The sequence below is a fragment of the Carcharodon carcharias genome, chromosome 2, assembly GCF_017639515.1.
Source record: "Carcharodon carcharias isolate sCarCar2 chromosome 2, sCarCar2.pri, whole genome shotgun sequence".
NCBI lineage: Eukaryota > Metazoa > Chordata > Chondrichthyes > Lamniformes > Lamnidae > Carcharodon > Carcharodon carcharias.
Genome location: NC_054468.1, coordinates 87139959 through 87152951, shown reverse-complemented (window position 1 = coordinate 87152951; position 12993 = coordinate 87139959). Strand labels below are relative to the sequence as shown.

Sequence of the window (12993 nt, the reverse complement as noted above, 5' to 3'; positions counted from 1 at the left end):
GATGAGGAAGAATTTCTTCTCTTGGGGTTTTTATTATTTGGAATTCCCTTCCTCGAAGAGCAGTGGAGGCTGCGTTATTGAATATATTCAAGGCTAAGTTAGACAGAATTTTGATTGACAAGGGAGCTGGGAGTTATGGCAAACATGCAGTAAAATGGAGTTGAGGGCACAGTCAGACCAGTCATCATCTTATTGAATGGCAGAGCAGGCTCGACGGCTGAACGGCCTACTCCTCCCATTTCTTATGACCTTAGTGTTTGACCCACTGTACTACCCAGTCCTAAATCGTAAATAAACATCTGTCATTCAGCCTCTCCCCTACACTGTAAACTGTTTTCTACACTGGCAATTTATTTTGGAGTGCTTTTGGCCACTTTACTCCATGCTCAAAGCCACCAGTTTGAATTCATGTGATAAAAGTTCAAATGTATCCAGAGAGGTGGTAGTTGTGACCATTTTGGGTGATTATAGAGTTTGGATTATCAGCAGCAGCCTGAATGAACACCTCCTGTATAAATGAGATTGTCAAAACTGGTTTAGAAATGGAATCATTTCCTATCGCACTGTATCAAACCTGCAAAACATCTGATAAGAGTTTAGTTTTTCAACCCCAGACATACCAGTACCTCAGTGATCCAAGATAATTTCCTTAATCTGATTTGTATTTGCACACAGGAAGTGTGTTGTATGTGGCAATAAAAACATCATAATTTTTGCCATTTAAAATGTTTTAACATTCCTAATAAACTTCTTCATGTAAGTACCTGCACCAAGTGCAAGACTTGAACAGAACTTCAGCCCGTACTCCATTCACCCAAGACAATAAGTAGTACCCCATTTCTTGTGAGACCAATTTTGAAAGTCGAAGTGTAGCAACTGGATGAAGTAAGTAAAGCAATATCCATGTCTGCACAGTTAGCGCTTTCACACAACTTGTATAATATCTGAATGCTCATGGTCTAACTATCATTATCAAATGGGTCATTGCAACCATTTTTCTGGGTTGTACCAGGCTTCCTGGTCAGACTGGCTATGCCAGGTTTATTCTAATCTTAGGCATTTGCTTCAAAGTCATGTTTGTGAATCTTGCATTTTAGAAAGATGCAGGTTGTTACTGAATTCACTGGTTGTAATTCAAAATGGGATAACAGGTAGTTCAGAATATGTTGTGTCAGAGGGAAAAGAGTGAGTTTCAGGCACATACAACATCAATCATTTCTTAATGTCACATGGAATAGTCCATATTGTCAAGGCACTGGTATCTTTGGGTAGTCAGGAGGAGGCCAAGTAGGATAGAGTGCCGAAGTTGGCACTGTAGGCTAATGGCACCTGAAAACGCTTCAACCTTCTCCTTTGCGCTCACATGTTGAACTTCACAATAGTTGAGGGAGGGGGTTGTTCACGGGACCCTGACAATACTCTCGTTATAGTACTTAGACTTGTGTACAGCACAAGCAACAAATCTTACCCACACTCTTCAAGTACAGCTATGACGTTGTCATCTATCCAACAGTGGTGGATTGCCCAGACGCGTTCAAACACAGAGCAAGATTGACCTAACCTCGCCAATTACTGCCCTCTTCTCAATTATCAGTAAACTGATGGAGGGATCATCTATAATGTCTTCAAACAACAGCTACTTACCAATAACCTTGTCACTAAAGCTCAGTTTGGATTCCCCAAGAATTACTTTGTCCCAGATGTAAATACACCCTTGATTCATAAATTGACGTAAGAGCCAAATGCCCTGAAGAATGGCGAGAGTAGCTGCCCTCGATGTTAAGACAGCCTTAGAGAAACTAAAGTCAAATCCTCCTGTAACTGGAGTTATACCTGACACAGTGAAAGCTGGTCATTGGAGGCTAATTGTATTTCCAGCAGATTATTTTAGGAGCTCCTCAGTGAAAGCTGCTTCATTAATGGCAATTCCTCTGCCATAAGGTTAGGAGCATTGCTGATGATTTCACAATGATCAGCTCTGTTTACCATTCATCCAATAATGAAGCAGCCCATGCCAACTTACTACTGGACACAGACAACATGCAAGCTGAATTGACATGGTAGGTATTATTCATTCCAACTAGCTGCCAGGCAAAGAGCAGCCAGCTCCTTCTGACTTGCATTATATCCCCACAGCCCAAGGTCATTAAATTGGGATTCTGCATACTGCAGGGAAGCCAGAAAAACCAAAAGTAATTTAGAGACGAGAGGGGAAAAAAACATACATTTCCTTTAAAACTTGTAACCCATGCGTTAGAATTAGCACAAAGAAGATGCCCCAGTTTCAATTCTTGGTGGGTCCTGAATTAGTTGACATGAGTATCAATAGAGATCCTACAATTGGCTTCAGTGTCTTTTGGGCCAAGGAAGAGAATTAGTAATGCAACAAGGTTCCCAGTCCTAAATACTTTCCACTTACTCCTGCTGAAGAATGCAGAGATCTTTTTTTTAAAAAAAGGGCTTCTCATCAAGGTGTAGGGATTATGCCAAGGCCACATTTAGTACCCATCCTTAAGATGTTTTTATTCTTTTTATTGCTAAGTGATGGACTACTTTCCGGGAGCATTAAGAGTCAGCTGTGTGTTATATGTATTATATCAGAAAAGGGTGACATTTACACTGGAGGTTTTTGGTGAACCAATTGGATTTTTGTAGCAGCCATTTTCCTTCTGGTGTGGGCCTGGAAACGGCCTAATTTATTGAGTTCATTTTCACAACTTGTTATGGGGAAATTTGAGCTCTAAACCTCGGGGTGTAGCTGCTACACTACAGTACCTTATCCTGCTACATGGACTAGGATTAAGCTAGGCCACTTGAGTAAGCTACTAGAGGGGTGCTGGCACCCATGGCACTCTAACAAGAGTCTGCACTTTCAGGAGGGTGAAGAAAGGAAAGTCAATTGGCCATTTTAAATATTACTCCTCCTCTAAACCTCTTTGTAAACTGTGGCTAGAGCTTTGTAAACTGTGGCTAGAGCTTTGTAGCATTTGCATTGAGCAGTTGTGATATCAGCAGATACTTCATCTCTTTATTGGAGGGAGGTAGAAAAGGAGAGTGAGAAGGTATGGGAACCCTACCTTATCCTGTCTCCTCGACCAGACATCAGTAAGGCCCGTATTTCCTCACCTTGTTATGCTCATCAAGCTGTTGTAGGTTTCCTAATGACAGCGTATGATAGGTAGTGACAGGCTCAACAAATGGCTATTTCTGTTGCTCATTCAATTGGGTTTAGCATTAAAGTGTAAATATGGGACTCACTCACCTGCTTGCAAGGCAGCGCCAGATAACCATCTCACACTGGGCTGTGGCAGAAGTCTGTTGATGTTTCAGTGACTGCTGTTTCAGATTGAGTAGATTGCATGTCAAGGAAATGACTGTTCAAATTACTGCGGAGCAGGGGATGGGATATAACTAAGGCGCAGCAAGGGCTTGGTACAGGATGTGGTCCAGGGTCAGAGTTTGGTTTGTGTTGTGATTTTTCTCAAAAATAAGATTCCTAAACGTAGCCATATTACAAGGGAATTGACGTTGAAAGCATGACTCAGTTGAAAATGCAAAATGTGTATTTACCAGCCATGTATCCTGCTCAATGACTAATCTCTTCATAAAGATTCCATAACAATGTCATGTTCTACATCATAGAGAGCCTGGGCAGCCACCATGCCCTGTAAGAAAGAATATTTGCACAAAAAAAAAATGGTTCGTAAATTGAATTTTGAATCAAACCAGTTGAGCGCTGGCAACTGTGCCATAAACCAGTCAAGCCCAATTCTGTCCTTTTCATTCACTTTCCCTTACAAGAAGAGGCAGATTCCTCAACTGGAATTGGAGATTGGCAGTCGAAGAAGCAGGATCTAACATAGAATTATCAGCTACCCTTTAGTGACTATTTCCTGTCGTAATAGTCTAGTTTCATGGTTTATATTAATATTTTAGCGGTAACTTTTAGTTTTAGGGAGATTAAATTTGTACGGTTATTGTAATTGAAATTCTGGACTTTAGAAAGTGACATCAAGTATTGGCAGTTTAGGGATGACCTGTGTTTATTTAATGAGGTCACAGTAGAAAGAGAACTATAAATTGACAGTGCACCTGTTTAACTTGAAGAACTGGAGTCAGTGTTTGAGCTACATTGTCCTGCCGTTGTTAGGTGAATTATGCAAACCTCAGTGTCAAAAGGTTTGGTTTTGAAGCTAAAAGTTAGTTAATTTAAATACTTATTGGCTATCTCAACCAACCTCTTACCATAAAGATGAGTGATTTGGGGTGGAGCTTTGGTTGGAATTCTGGGAAGTTTTCTGAGATTTTTCCATGGGGTAGAGCTGAAAGCAACCGTTACGAGCATCTGAATTAGGAGCAGGTGTAGGCCATTTGGCCGCTCGAGCATGCTCCGCCATTCAATCAGATCATGGCTCAACTCTACATTCTACCTACCCTGATAACCTAAGATAATTGACTAACAAGGGAGTCAATCTACCTCTGCTTTAAATATATTCATTGACCCTGCCTCCACTGCAGTGGACACCCAGATCTCTCTGTACTTCAGAGTTCTGCAATCTTTCCCCATTTAGATAATATGCTGCTTTTCTACTCTTCCTGTCAAAGTGGACAAGTTCACATTTTCTCACATTATTCTCCATCTGCCAAATTTCTGCCCAGTCACTTAACCTAGTCCCTTTGCAGACTTCTTAAGTTCTCTTCACAACTTAATTTCCGACCTATCTTTGTCACCAGCAAATTTAGCAACCACACATTTGGTCCCTTCATCCAAGTCGTTGATATAAATTGTTAACAGTTGTGGCCCCAGCACTGATCCCTGCAGCACTGCACTCATCACATCTTGCTAACCCAAAAATGATCCATTTACCACTCTCTGCTCCCTATTAGCTAACCAATCCTCTATCTATGCTAAGCTGTTACCCTCAACACCATGAGTTCTTATTTTGCGGAACACCTTTGTGCCACCTTGTCAAATGCCTTCTGAAAATCTAAGTACAGAATATCCACAGGTTCCCTTTATCCATATTGTTTGTTACTTCCTCAAAGAATTCCAATAAATTAGTCAAACATGATTTCCCTTTCACAAAACCATGTTGGCTCTGTTTAATTGCATTGATATTTAAGTGCCATGATATAACCTCCTTTAATAATATATTCCAGCAGTTTGCCTACAACAGATGTTCAGCTAACAGGCCTGTAGCTTCCTGCTTTCTGTCTCCTTCCTTTCTGGGATAATGGGGTCACATTTGCTATTTTCCAATCTGATGGAACCTTTCCAGAATCGAGGGAATTTTGGAAAATTAAAACCAATGCATCTACTATCTCAGCAGCCACTTTTAAGTCACTAGGATGAAGTCCATCAGGACCAGAGGAGTTGTCAGCTTTTAGTTTAGAATAATTTTCTCTATACCCTTTCCCTGGTGACTGTAACTGTTTCAAGTTCCTTCTTCCCTTTTACCTCCTGATTCACAATTATTTCTGGATATTATTTATATCCTCTACAGTAAAGACAGATGCAAAATATCTGTTTAATTCACCCGCCATTTCCTTATTTTCCATTATTGTTTTCCCATTTTTATGCCCTAGAGAACCAATGTTCATTTTTTTTCCCTTTATAACTTTAGTTAGCCATGGATAGCATGTCCTTCCCATACGTTTTAGTGAGAAAGAAAGGCTGTATCTTTCCTGAGTATTCTGAAATGTCTCCTTAAATGTCTGCCACTGCATCTGTACTGACCTATCTCTTAACTTAATTTCCCAGTTCACTTTAACCAGCTCACACTTCATAATTGCCCTTATTTAATTTAAACCACTAGTCGTAGATCCACCCCTCTCTCCCTCAAACTGAATGTGAAATTCAATCATTATGATCGCTGCTACTTAGGGGCAGCTTCACTGTGAGGTTATTGATTAATCCTGTTTCATTGCACATTTCCAAATCTAGACTAGCCTACTACCTGGTTGATGCTAAAATATGCTGCTCTAAGAAACTGTTGGAAAAATACTCCATAAACTTATCATCAAGGCTACTTTTGCCAATCTGACTTGCCCAATCTATATGTAGATTAAAATCACCCATGATTATTACCATACCTTTCTCACAAGCCCCCATTATTTTTTGCTATATATCCTGTCCTACAATGTGGTTACTGTTAGGGGACCTATAAACCACTCCCACAAGTGACTTCTTACTTCTACTATTTTCATCTCTACCCAAACTGATTCTACATCTTAATCTCTAGAACTAAGGCCATCTATTTCTATTTGTACCAATATCATCCTTAATTAACAGAGCTATCCCTCCACCTTTTCCTAGCTTTCTGAACTTCCTAAATGTCAGGTATCCTTGAAAATTCAGGCCCAGTCTTTGTCATTTTGCAGCCATGTCTTTGTAATGGCTATCAGATCATACATATTTATTTCTTTGTGCTGTTAGTTCATCTGTTTTGTTATGAATGCTGTGTGCATTCAGATACAGAGCCTTTAGTTCTGCCTTTTTACATTCTTGTAACCTCTAGCCTTATCTGCTGGTGTACTCTTATGTTTGTACACTCTGTTCCTTCCTGCCACACTCTGATGATTTCCCTTATTCCCACCTTTCTCTTTTGTCTTGTCTTCTCTAACTTATCTTTTCAAACTTGATCCCTTGCCCCCACTACTTAGTTTAAAGCCTTCTCTACCACTCTAGTTATACGACTCGCCTAAGCACTCATCCCAGCACAGTTCAGGTGAAGGTCGTCCCAACAGCACAGCTCCCACTTTCCCCAGTACTGGTGCCAGTGCCCCATGAATTGAAACCCATTTCTCCCACATCAGTCTTTGAGCCACACATTTAACTCTTAATCCAATTTACCCAACACCAATTTGCTCATGGGGCAGTTACTAATCCAGAGATCTTTGAAGTTCTGCTTTTTAATTTAGCTCCTAACTGCTCATACTCCCTCAGCAGAAACTTTTTTCTAATTGACCCTATGTTGTAGGTACCTATGTGAACCACGACTATTGGATCTTCCCCCTCCCACTGCAAGTTCCTGTGCAGCCCAGAGCAAATGTCCCAAACCCTGGCATCAGGCAGGCAGCACAGCCATCTGCCACGACATTCCTATTAACTCCCCCCGCTTGAATGGTTTCCTGTATCATGGTGCCATGGTGGTTAAGTTTGTTCATCCACCCTGTAGCCACCACTTTTACCCATACAGACTGCAAGGGCCTCCAACCCGTCGGGCAATTGCAAGGGCTGAGGCTCCTCCACTTCTACCTTCTGCGTCCCCATACCCGCCTCACTCACAGTCACACCCTCTTGTCCATGACCATTGATCCAAATCAGAAGACCCTATCCTAAGGAGTGGACTGCCTCTTGGTACAAAATGTCCAGGTAACTTTCCCCCTCCCTGATGCATCGCAATGTCTGCACCTCGGCTTCCAGCTCAATGACTCTGAGCTGAAGCTCCTCTAGGTGCAGACACTTAGTGCAGACATGTTTGCCCTGGACCACCCTTGTGTCACCCACATTCTGCAGTCCCAATATATTACCTGCCCTGCCATCTTTGTGTTAATTCATTTATTCTTACTTAATTTATAATTAATAAACACTGCTACTCCCAATAACCTTTAGTATAAGTAAATCTTACTACAAACTAATAAAACCTTTATAATTACTAATAAATTATGAATTTTGAAGATAAACGAGCAACATATTCAACCAATTTCTTATTAGTTTTCCTGTGATGTCACACTTTGATTTCTCTCAAAATGCTCTGCTCTGGAGTCACAGACTGGACTGGGTTAGATAGCTCTTCTTGGTGGTGGTTACTGTCTCCGGGTCCTCCCTTCAACTTCATTGGCGGGTGTAAGCCTTGTGTTCAGAAAGCAGAGGAGAAGGATTTGCCAAGAGCTGTGGAACAGCAAGGGACCAGGAAAATAGAACTATTAGAAACCAGGGGTGTTTCTAATTTTCTGTTTAAAATCTCTGCACATGAGTTGCAAGTGAAATTCAGCTGAAAAGTCCCAGAATTTATAAGATAGCTGTGGAAAAGTTGAGTTTGTCCCAAGAAAGTGGATAACCTAAAAGAACCTGATAAGTAGCTAAAGATTCTGGCGGAAGTCACAGTGGAAATGAGAAGGTTCAGTTGAGGATTTTAGCTTAAAGATTTTAATTAAAATAAACACTTGCTGTGTTTATTGTGCTTTTCATTGTAAACTGTAAGTAACTACCTAAGTCAGTGCTTGTTTATTTATTAGTGTTTACTTTATTTGGTTCTTGTATAGTAAAATTCATTTGTTTTTGAATATTGGAATCTTGTGGCTTCATTCAGTAAATCACTGGGCATTCAAACTTCTCTTTAAAAGTTAGCAGTGTCTACAGGCAACATAACACTCTTAAGCATATTAAATGTTTAGAGGAGGTAAATGGAAATGGCATGGAAGCTCACCCTGCAATTGTTTCACAGTAATTTCTAAACACATCACTAGCATCATTCCAGTCATGAGACATTGCATTGGAAACAATAAGGAAGTGACTTAGAGCTGATGGAGCTTGTCACAGAACCTTGGTTAATGGGTATAAATTACCCTAATAACTTCATTCTCAGAATTTGTCACTTCACCTAAACATTCATTAGATTTGGGCCCTAACTCGCTCCATTATTGTCTTCTCACACATGTCTCATGATTGTGATGTGGTTAGAAATAGCTAAAATAACTGCAGGGTGTTCATTCATGCCATTTCCTCCTCTAAACATTTGATTCATTAAAAGGAGACGGTCACTAAAAGGTAGCTGACAATTCTGTTAGGTCCTATCTCTTCTATGGCCAATTTCCAACTTAACCCTAGTTGAGGAATCTGCCTCTTGGAGGGGCAAGTGGAGGAAAAGGACAGAATTTGGCTTTACTGATGCATGGCATAGTTGCCAGCACACACTATTAAATGCTCAGTCACAAATAATGGCCACATGACTCAGGCACTGGGGGAGGAGCCACTGTCTGTGGAAATGTACCCTTCAAGAAAATAGAGAAAACCAAAGGGACAGCATGTATTGAATGGAAGTATGTTTGTCCATGTTCCATGCTGCCTTTAATTCAAGTGTGAATCACCAGCAGCATTTCTGCAACAATGCTTCCTGCCATGTCAATTGTGTGATGTGCTATTTCTTTTCCAGATTTATTCTTCTTGCTTGTGATGGATTATTTAAAGTGTTCTCCCCGGAGGAAGCTGTCCTCTTCATTTCAGCAATACTCGAGGTACAGTTTGCTGGTCTCACAGTGGTTTGTTCCCTGTGGATGAATTCTGTAAAGTTAATGGGCTGGAAACACCATGTTATGGTCCTGTGGTGGCCCTTCATTGTATGTGCAGTGGGATGGTGATTTTGATGTGTTACGTCCTCCATCAGACCTGTCCCAGCAGGCTGCTTACAGTACAGCTTCAGCAGCGCTCTGGGGGAAAGGTCTCCCAGTCCACCAGCAACAGCCCTTTCTGGGCCTTACTATATTGTACCCTGACCTAGCAGCAAGTCCTTCCCCAGCCCACCAATGCAGCCTCTCTTGCTCCCATTGCATTTTGCAATTGGCTTCAACTTTTCCACACCTCACCCAGCCCCAACATTCCTCCTTGACTGGGGACTGGTGCCTACTATGGATAAGATTGTACATTATATAATTATTGTTTATTTCAATAAAGTCCACATAGTTGCTGAATATGAACCTGCTAAGTGATATTGGACCGAAGGAGACGCTGATCCATAGTGGGTGGAATTGGTCTTTGGTGAAATGGGGTGACAGTGAATGGGCAGCCCATATTCCATTGAGGTGAACAGAAAAAAAAAATACACCATAGTGTGAAATGGACTCCCTGTTCGCTGTTATTTCACTTTGCATTTTAGCTGAAGACCAATTTCACTGCTGTAGTGTCTGCAAATGACCAACAGTTGTTACAAAAGGATGATTGAGGACGGTGGCCTGGGGTTTTGGGAATCAAAACTGAGTCGTGCATCTTTTATTACGGAGATGCCAAAATGACTTGCAAGAAATGACCAGCTACTCCATTAAGCCAGCCCCAAACACTTGATGCTTAGAATATCAACACCAGTGTTCCGTGTGCAGCCATGCAGCAAGCCAAATGTTCCCACATATTCAACTTGACTCCTTTAAGTTAAAACTATGCAAATAATTTTAAGAACTCGTACAATTAAACGAATAACCTGCCCACCATTTTTAAAAAAAATTAGTATGTTGATCGTGACTGGATATCTCCTGCCTGCTCTCACCAACCCACAGCATGTGATGATCTGGGAGAGTCTAGAAAGAATGGGTCAATAAGGTGGAAAATACTTCAGAAAATTCATCTCTGATCCCCTCCGATCCTTTCAGTATTTAGCTTTTCTGAAATTACTGACTTGCTGGTTCCAAGGACACCAACCTCCCTACATTACACCGTAAACTGTCCCTACATTACCTGGTAAAGTGACCATTCATTATGTGTAGTCCTAATGAGTGCCTGCCTCATGGCAGAGCCCCATCCTGAATTTGTCTAGCATCCATATGTGCACATTGTAGCAAGAGTCACCAGACAGTCAAAAAGAACAGGAATATCTAGAAAGAGGACACCTTTTTTGCTATCCCCTAACCTGGGCCCCAAGGCCAGTTCTGGTGACTTACTCCAAATCCCACAAGCTGGATTGAAGTGCATGGCCCTTTGGTTACACATACTGGATGGAGTTTGGGAACTTCAGAATCAGGAAGGGGATTCTGTCCATTTCTCTGCCACAAGTTTATGATAAGGCAACCGAGGAAGAGGTTGACTCTGGTGTTCTCGCTTGGGGATTGCATGGTACATTTTGGCCAGTAGCAACAAACATTGAATAAGGACCCCAATCCCCAAACTCCCCAGGAGTTTTCTAGTCATGGGCTTGTCTGCGTTAGTTGCTTAACTGAATTGTGAACCATAACCTCAGTAGACTGGTCTTTGTGTCAACCCACAGGACAAGACTCTGATTGCAAGGCCAGGGAAGGCGGTGCAGGATGTGCAGTTTGAAGCTGCCTGTAACAGATTGGCCAGTGAGGCGGTCCGCCGGGGCTCTGCTGATAATGTCACCATCATTCTGGTAGCCATCACACACTGACACGAGGAACTCGCCTCACTGAGAATATCTCTCGGGTTAATACAGGTGTCCAGGAGGGATTGCTGACTTTGGAAAGAGATGAAACAACCTCAGGCCCTTCAGAAACTCGAAAGTGAAATGTTTATCTTGAATTACTTGCCTGCTGTCATCTGATCCTGTAGAATTGCCACCCTGCCACTGACTGACACTTATAAATGTAAATCTCCATGCAGCCGATAGTAGCAGAGATCCGCTTTTTATTGGGGCTCCATTGACCTGATGGTGGAACTGCTACCTCCTCTGCTTAGTGAGCCACACTAACTCTAACGAATTTGACCCCACTACTCGAGTACCTGGGAGCATAGAACTGACTTGGCATCATTTCTCTGGGCCTGCTGGTGTTCAGATGCTTGGCATATGCATGAATGGAAGGGACATATGGGAAAGACTGGTCTCAGCCTGCGGCAAACCAGTGGTTGGTTCAAGTAATAAAATCTGGATTCAAATGCAAGCGAAGGGGTTTTGTCATCCTCTCCTTGGACCCAAACTGCAATGTGTTGAAATCTCTAATGAGTTGAAGGTTCTGTTTTATGTGCTTTATTATTGTCACTTTGTTCATTCGTGCTGGTGTTGAGGTCTGTGTTTTGGTTGGATTCTGGTTAAAAGTTGTTTCTTTTTCAAATTCTGGCTGTACCAGCTCATTTCAATAGAAGCACTGACACCTTGTTTCCTCTCCCAACACCTAGTGAGAGTTCCTATCCAGTGCCTCCTCTTGCAGAAGCAGACGTGAAGGTACTTGCTCATGTAATATATGTTGAAGTAAAATGAGATAGGGAGGAGCATCACTTCTTTGGGTGTTTTCATAACCCACTTTTTTTTTTAAACAAAAACAAATATATTTGGTGCAGTGAAGTTCTGTTTCTGTCTGCTTGCACAGGGCTGACTGCTCAACCTGTTTAGGACAGCTGTGTGACTTTTAACATTGACAGTAAAGTTGCAGCCACGACAACAGAGCTACTGAGCTCCAATTACTCCAGCCATATAGAATCATAGTACAGTGCAGGAGGAGGCCATTCTGTTCTATCAAGTCTGCACTGCCTCTTTTTGTAGAGCAATCTAATCACTCCCACTTCCTGGTTCTTGTCCCCACCTCCCTGCAGTTTTTCTCTCCAAGTTTTATGCATTTTCCCTCTGAAGGCTACTGTCATATTTGCATCCACCACCCTATCAGGCAGTGCATTCCTAATCCTAACCGCCTATTGCATGAAAAAAATAATTTCCTCTTGTCACTTCAGGTTCTTTTGCCTGTCACCTTAAATGTGTCCTCTGGTTATTAAACCTTCAGCTATTGGAAACTGTTTATCCTTGGTCATTTTATCTAAACACCTATTGAAAATCTCCTCTTAGCCTTCTCTGCTCCAAGGAGAACAATCTTAGCTTCTTCATTCTATTCCCATAACTCTAATCCCTCATCCCTGGAACCATTGTCACAAATCACTTTTTCGTAAACTCTTTTAAACCATGGTTTGAAGTTCTTTCCAACTCTGAACCATTTTATACAACTGCTTCATTTCTGTTTATGCAGTGCCTTTGATTCAGTAACAACAGACAAGGCCTCTAATTGATGGAATTCATGGGGAAATTGGCAATTGGAACATAGTCCCCAAAATTCCATATAATAAAAATGCAATTTAACTTATTTAGTAACAGTATACTTGCGCACCTAGGCATCATTTTGAAATGACACCTCACGGCTCCCATGTGCACGCTTGTACCACTATGGTTCCATACAACACCTCAAAGCAAAAGCCCGTCAACAGCCTACCCAGGCAAGCTGAGAGGGCAGCTTGTGACCAGGTCTACCATTGGTGAATGAAAGCTGCCTATTCCTGGTGGT

The 12993-nt window shown here is 41.6% G+C and overlaps 1 protein-coding gene across 7 annotated transcripts in view; it reads left to right on the top strand.

The window, feature by feature from the left end:
- LOC121274156 (integrin-linked kinase-associated serine/threonine phosphatase) overlaps nt 1-12451 on the top strand; it is a 49746-nt gene extending 37295 nt beyond the window's left edge. For all 7 annotated transcript variants that reach the window (XM_041181344.1, XM_041181378.1, XM_041181353.1 and 4 more), the window contains 2 exons: nt 9159-9240; nt 10977-12451. In XM_041181344.1, coding sequence (XP_041037278.1) covers nt 9159-9240; nt 10977-11117 — 223 coding nt within the window. In that variant the 3' untranslated portion in view covers nt 11118-12451. The remainder of the gene's footprint in view (nt 1-9158; nt 9241-10976) is intronic.
- Nucleotides 12452-12993: the final 542 nt, after the last annotated feature.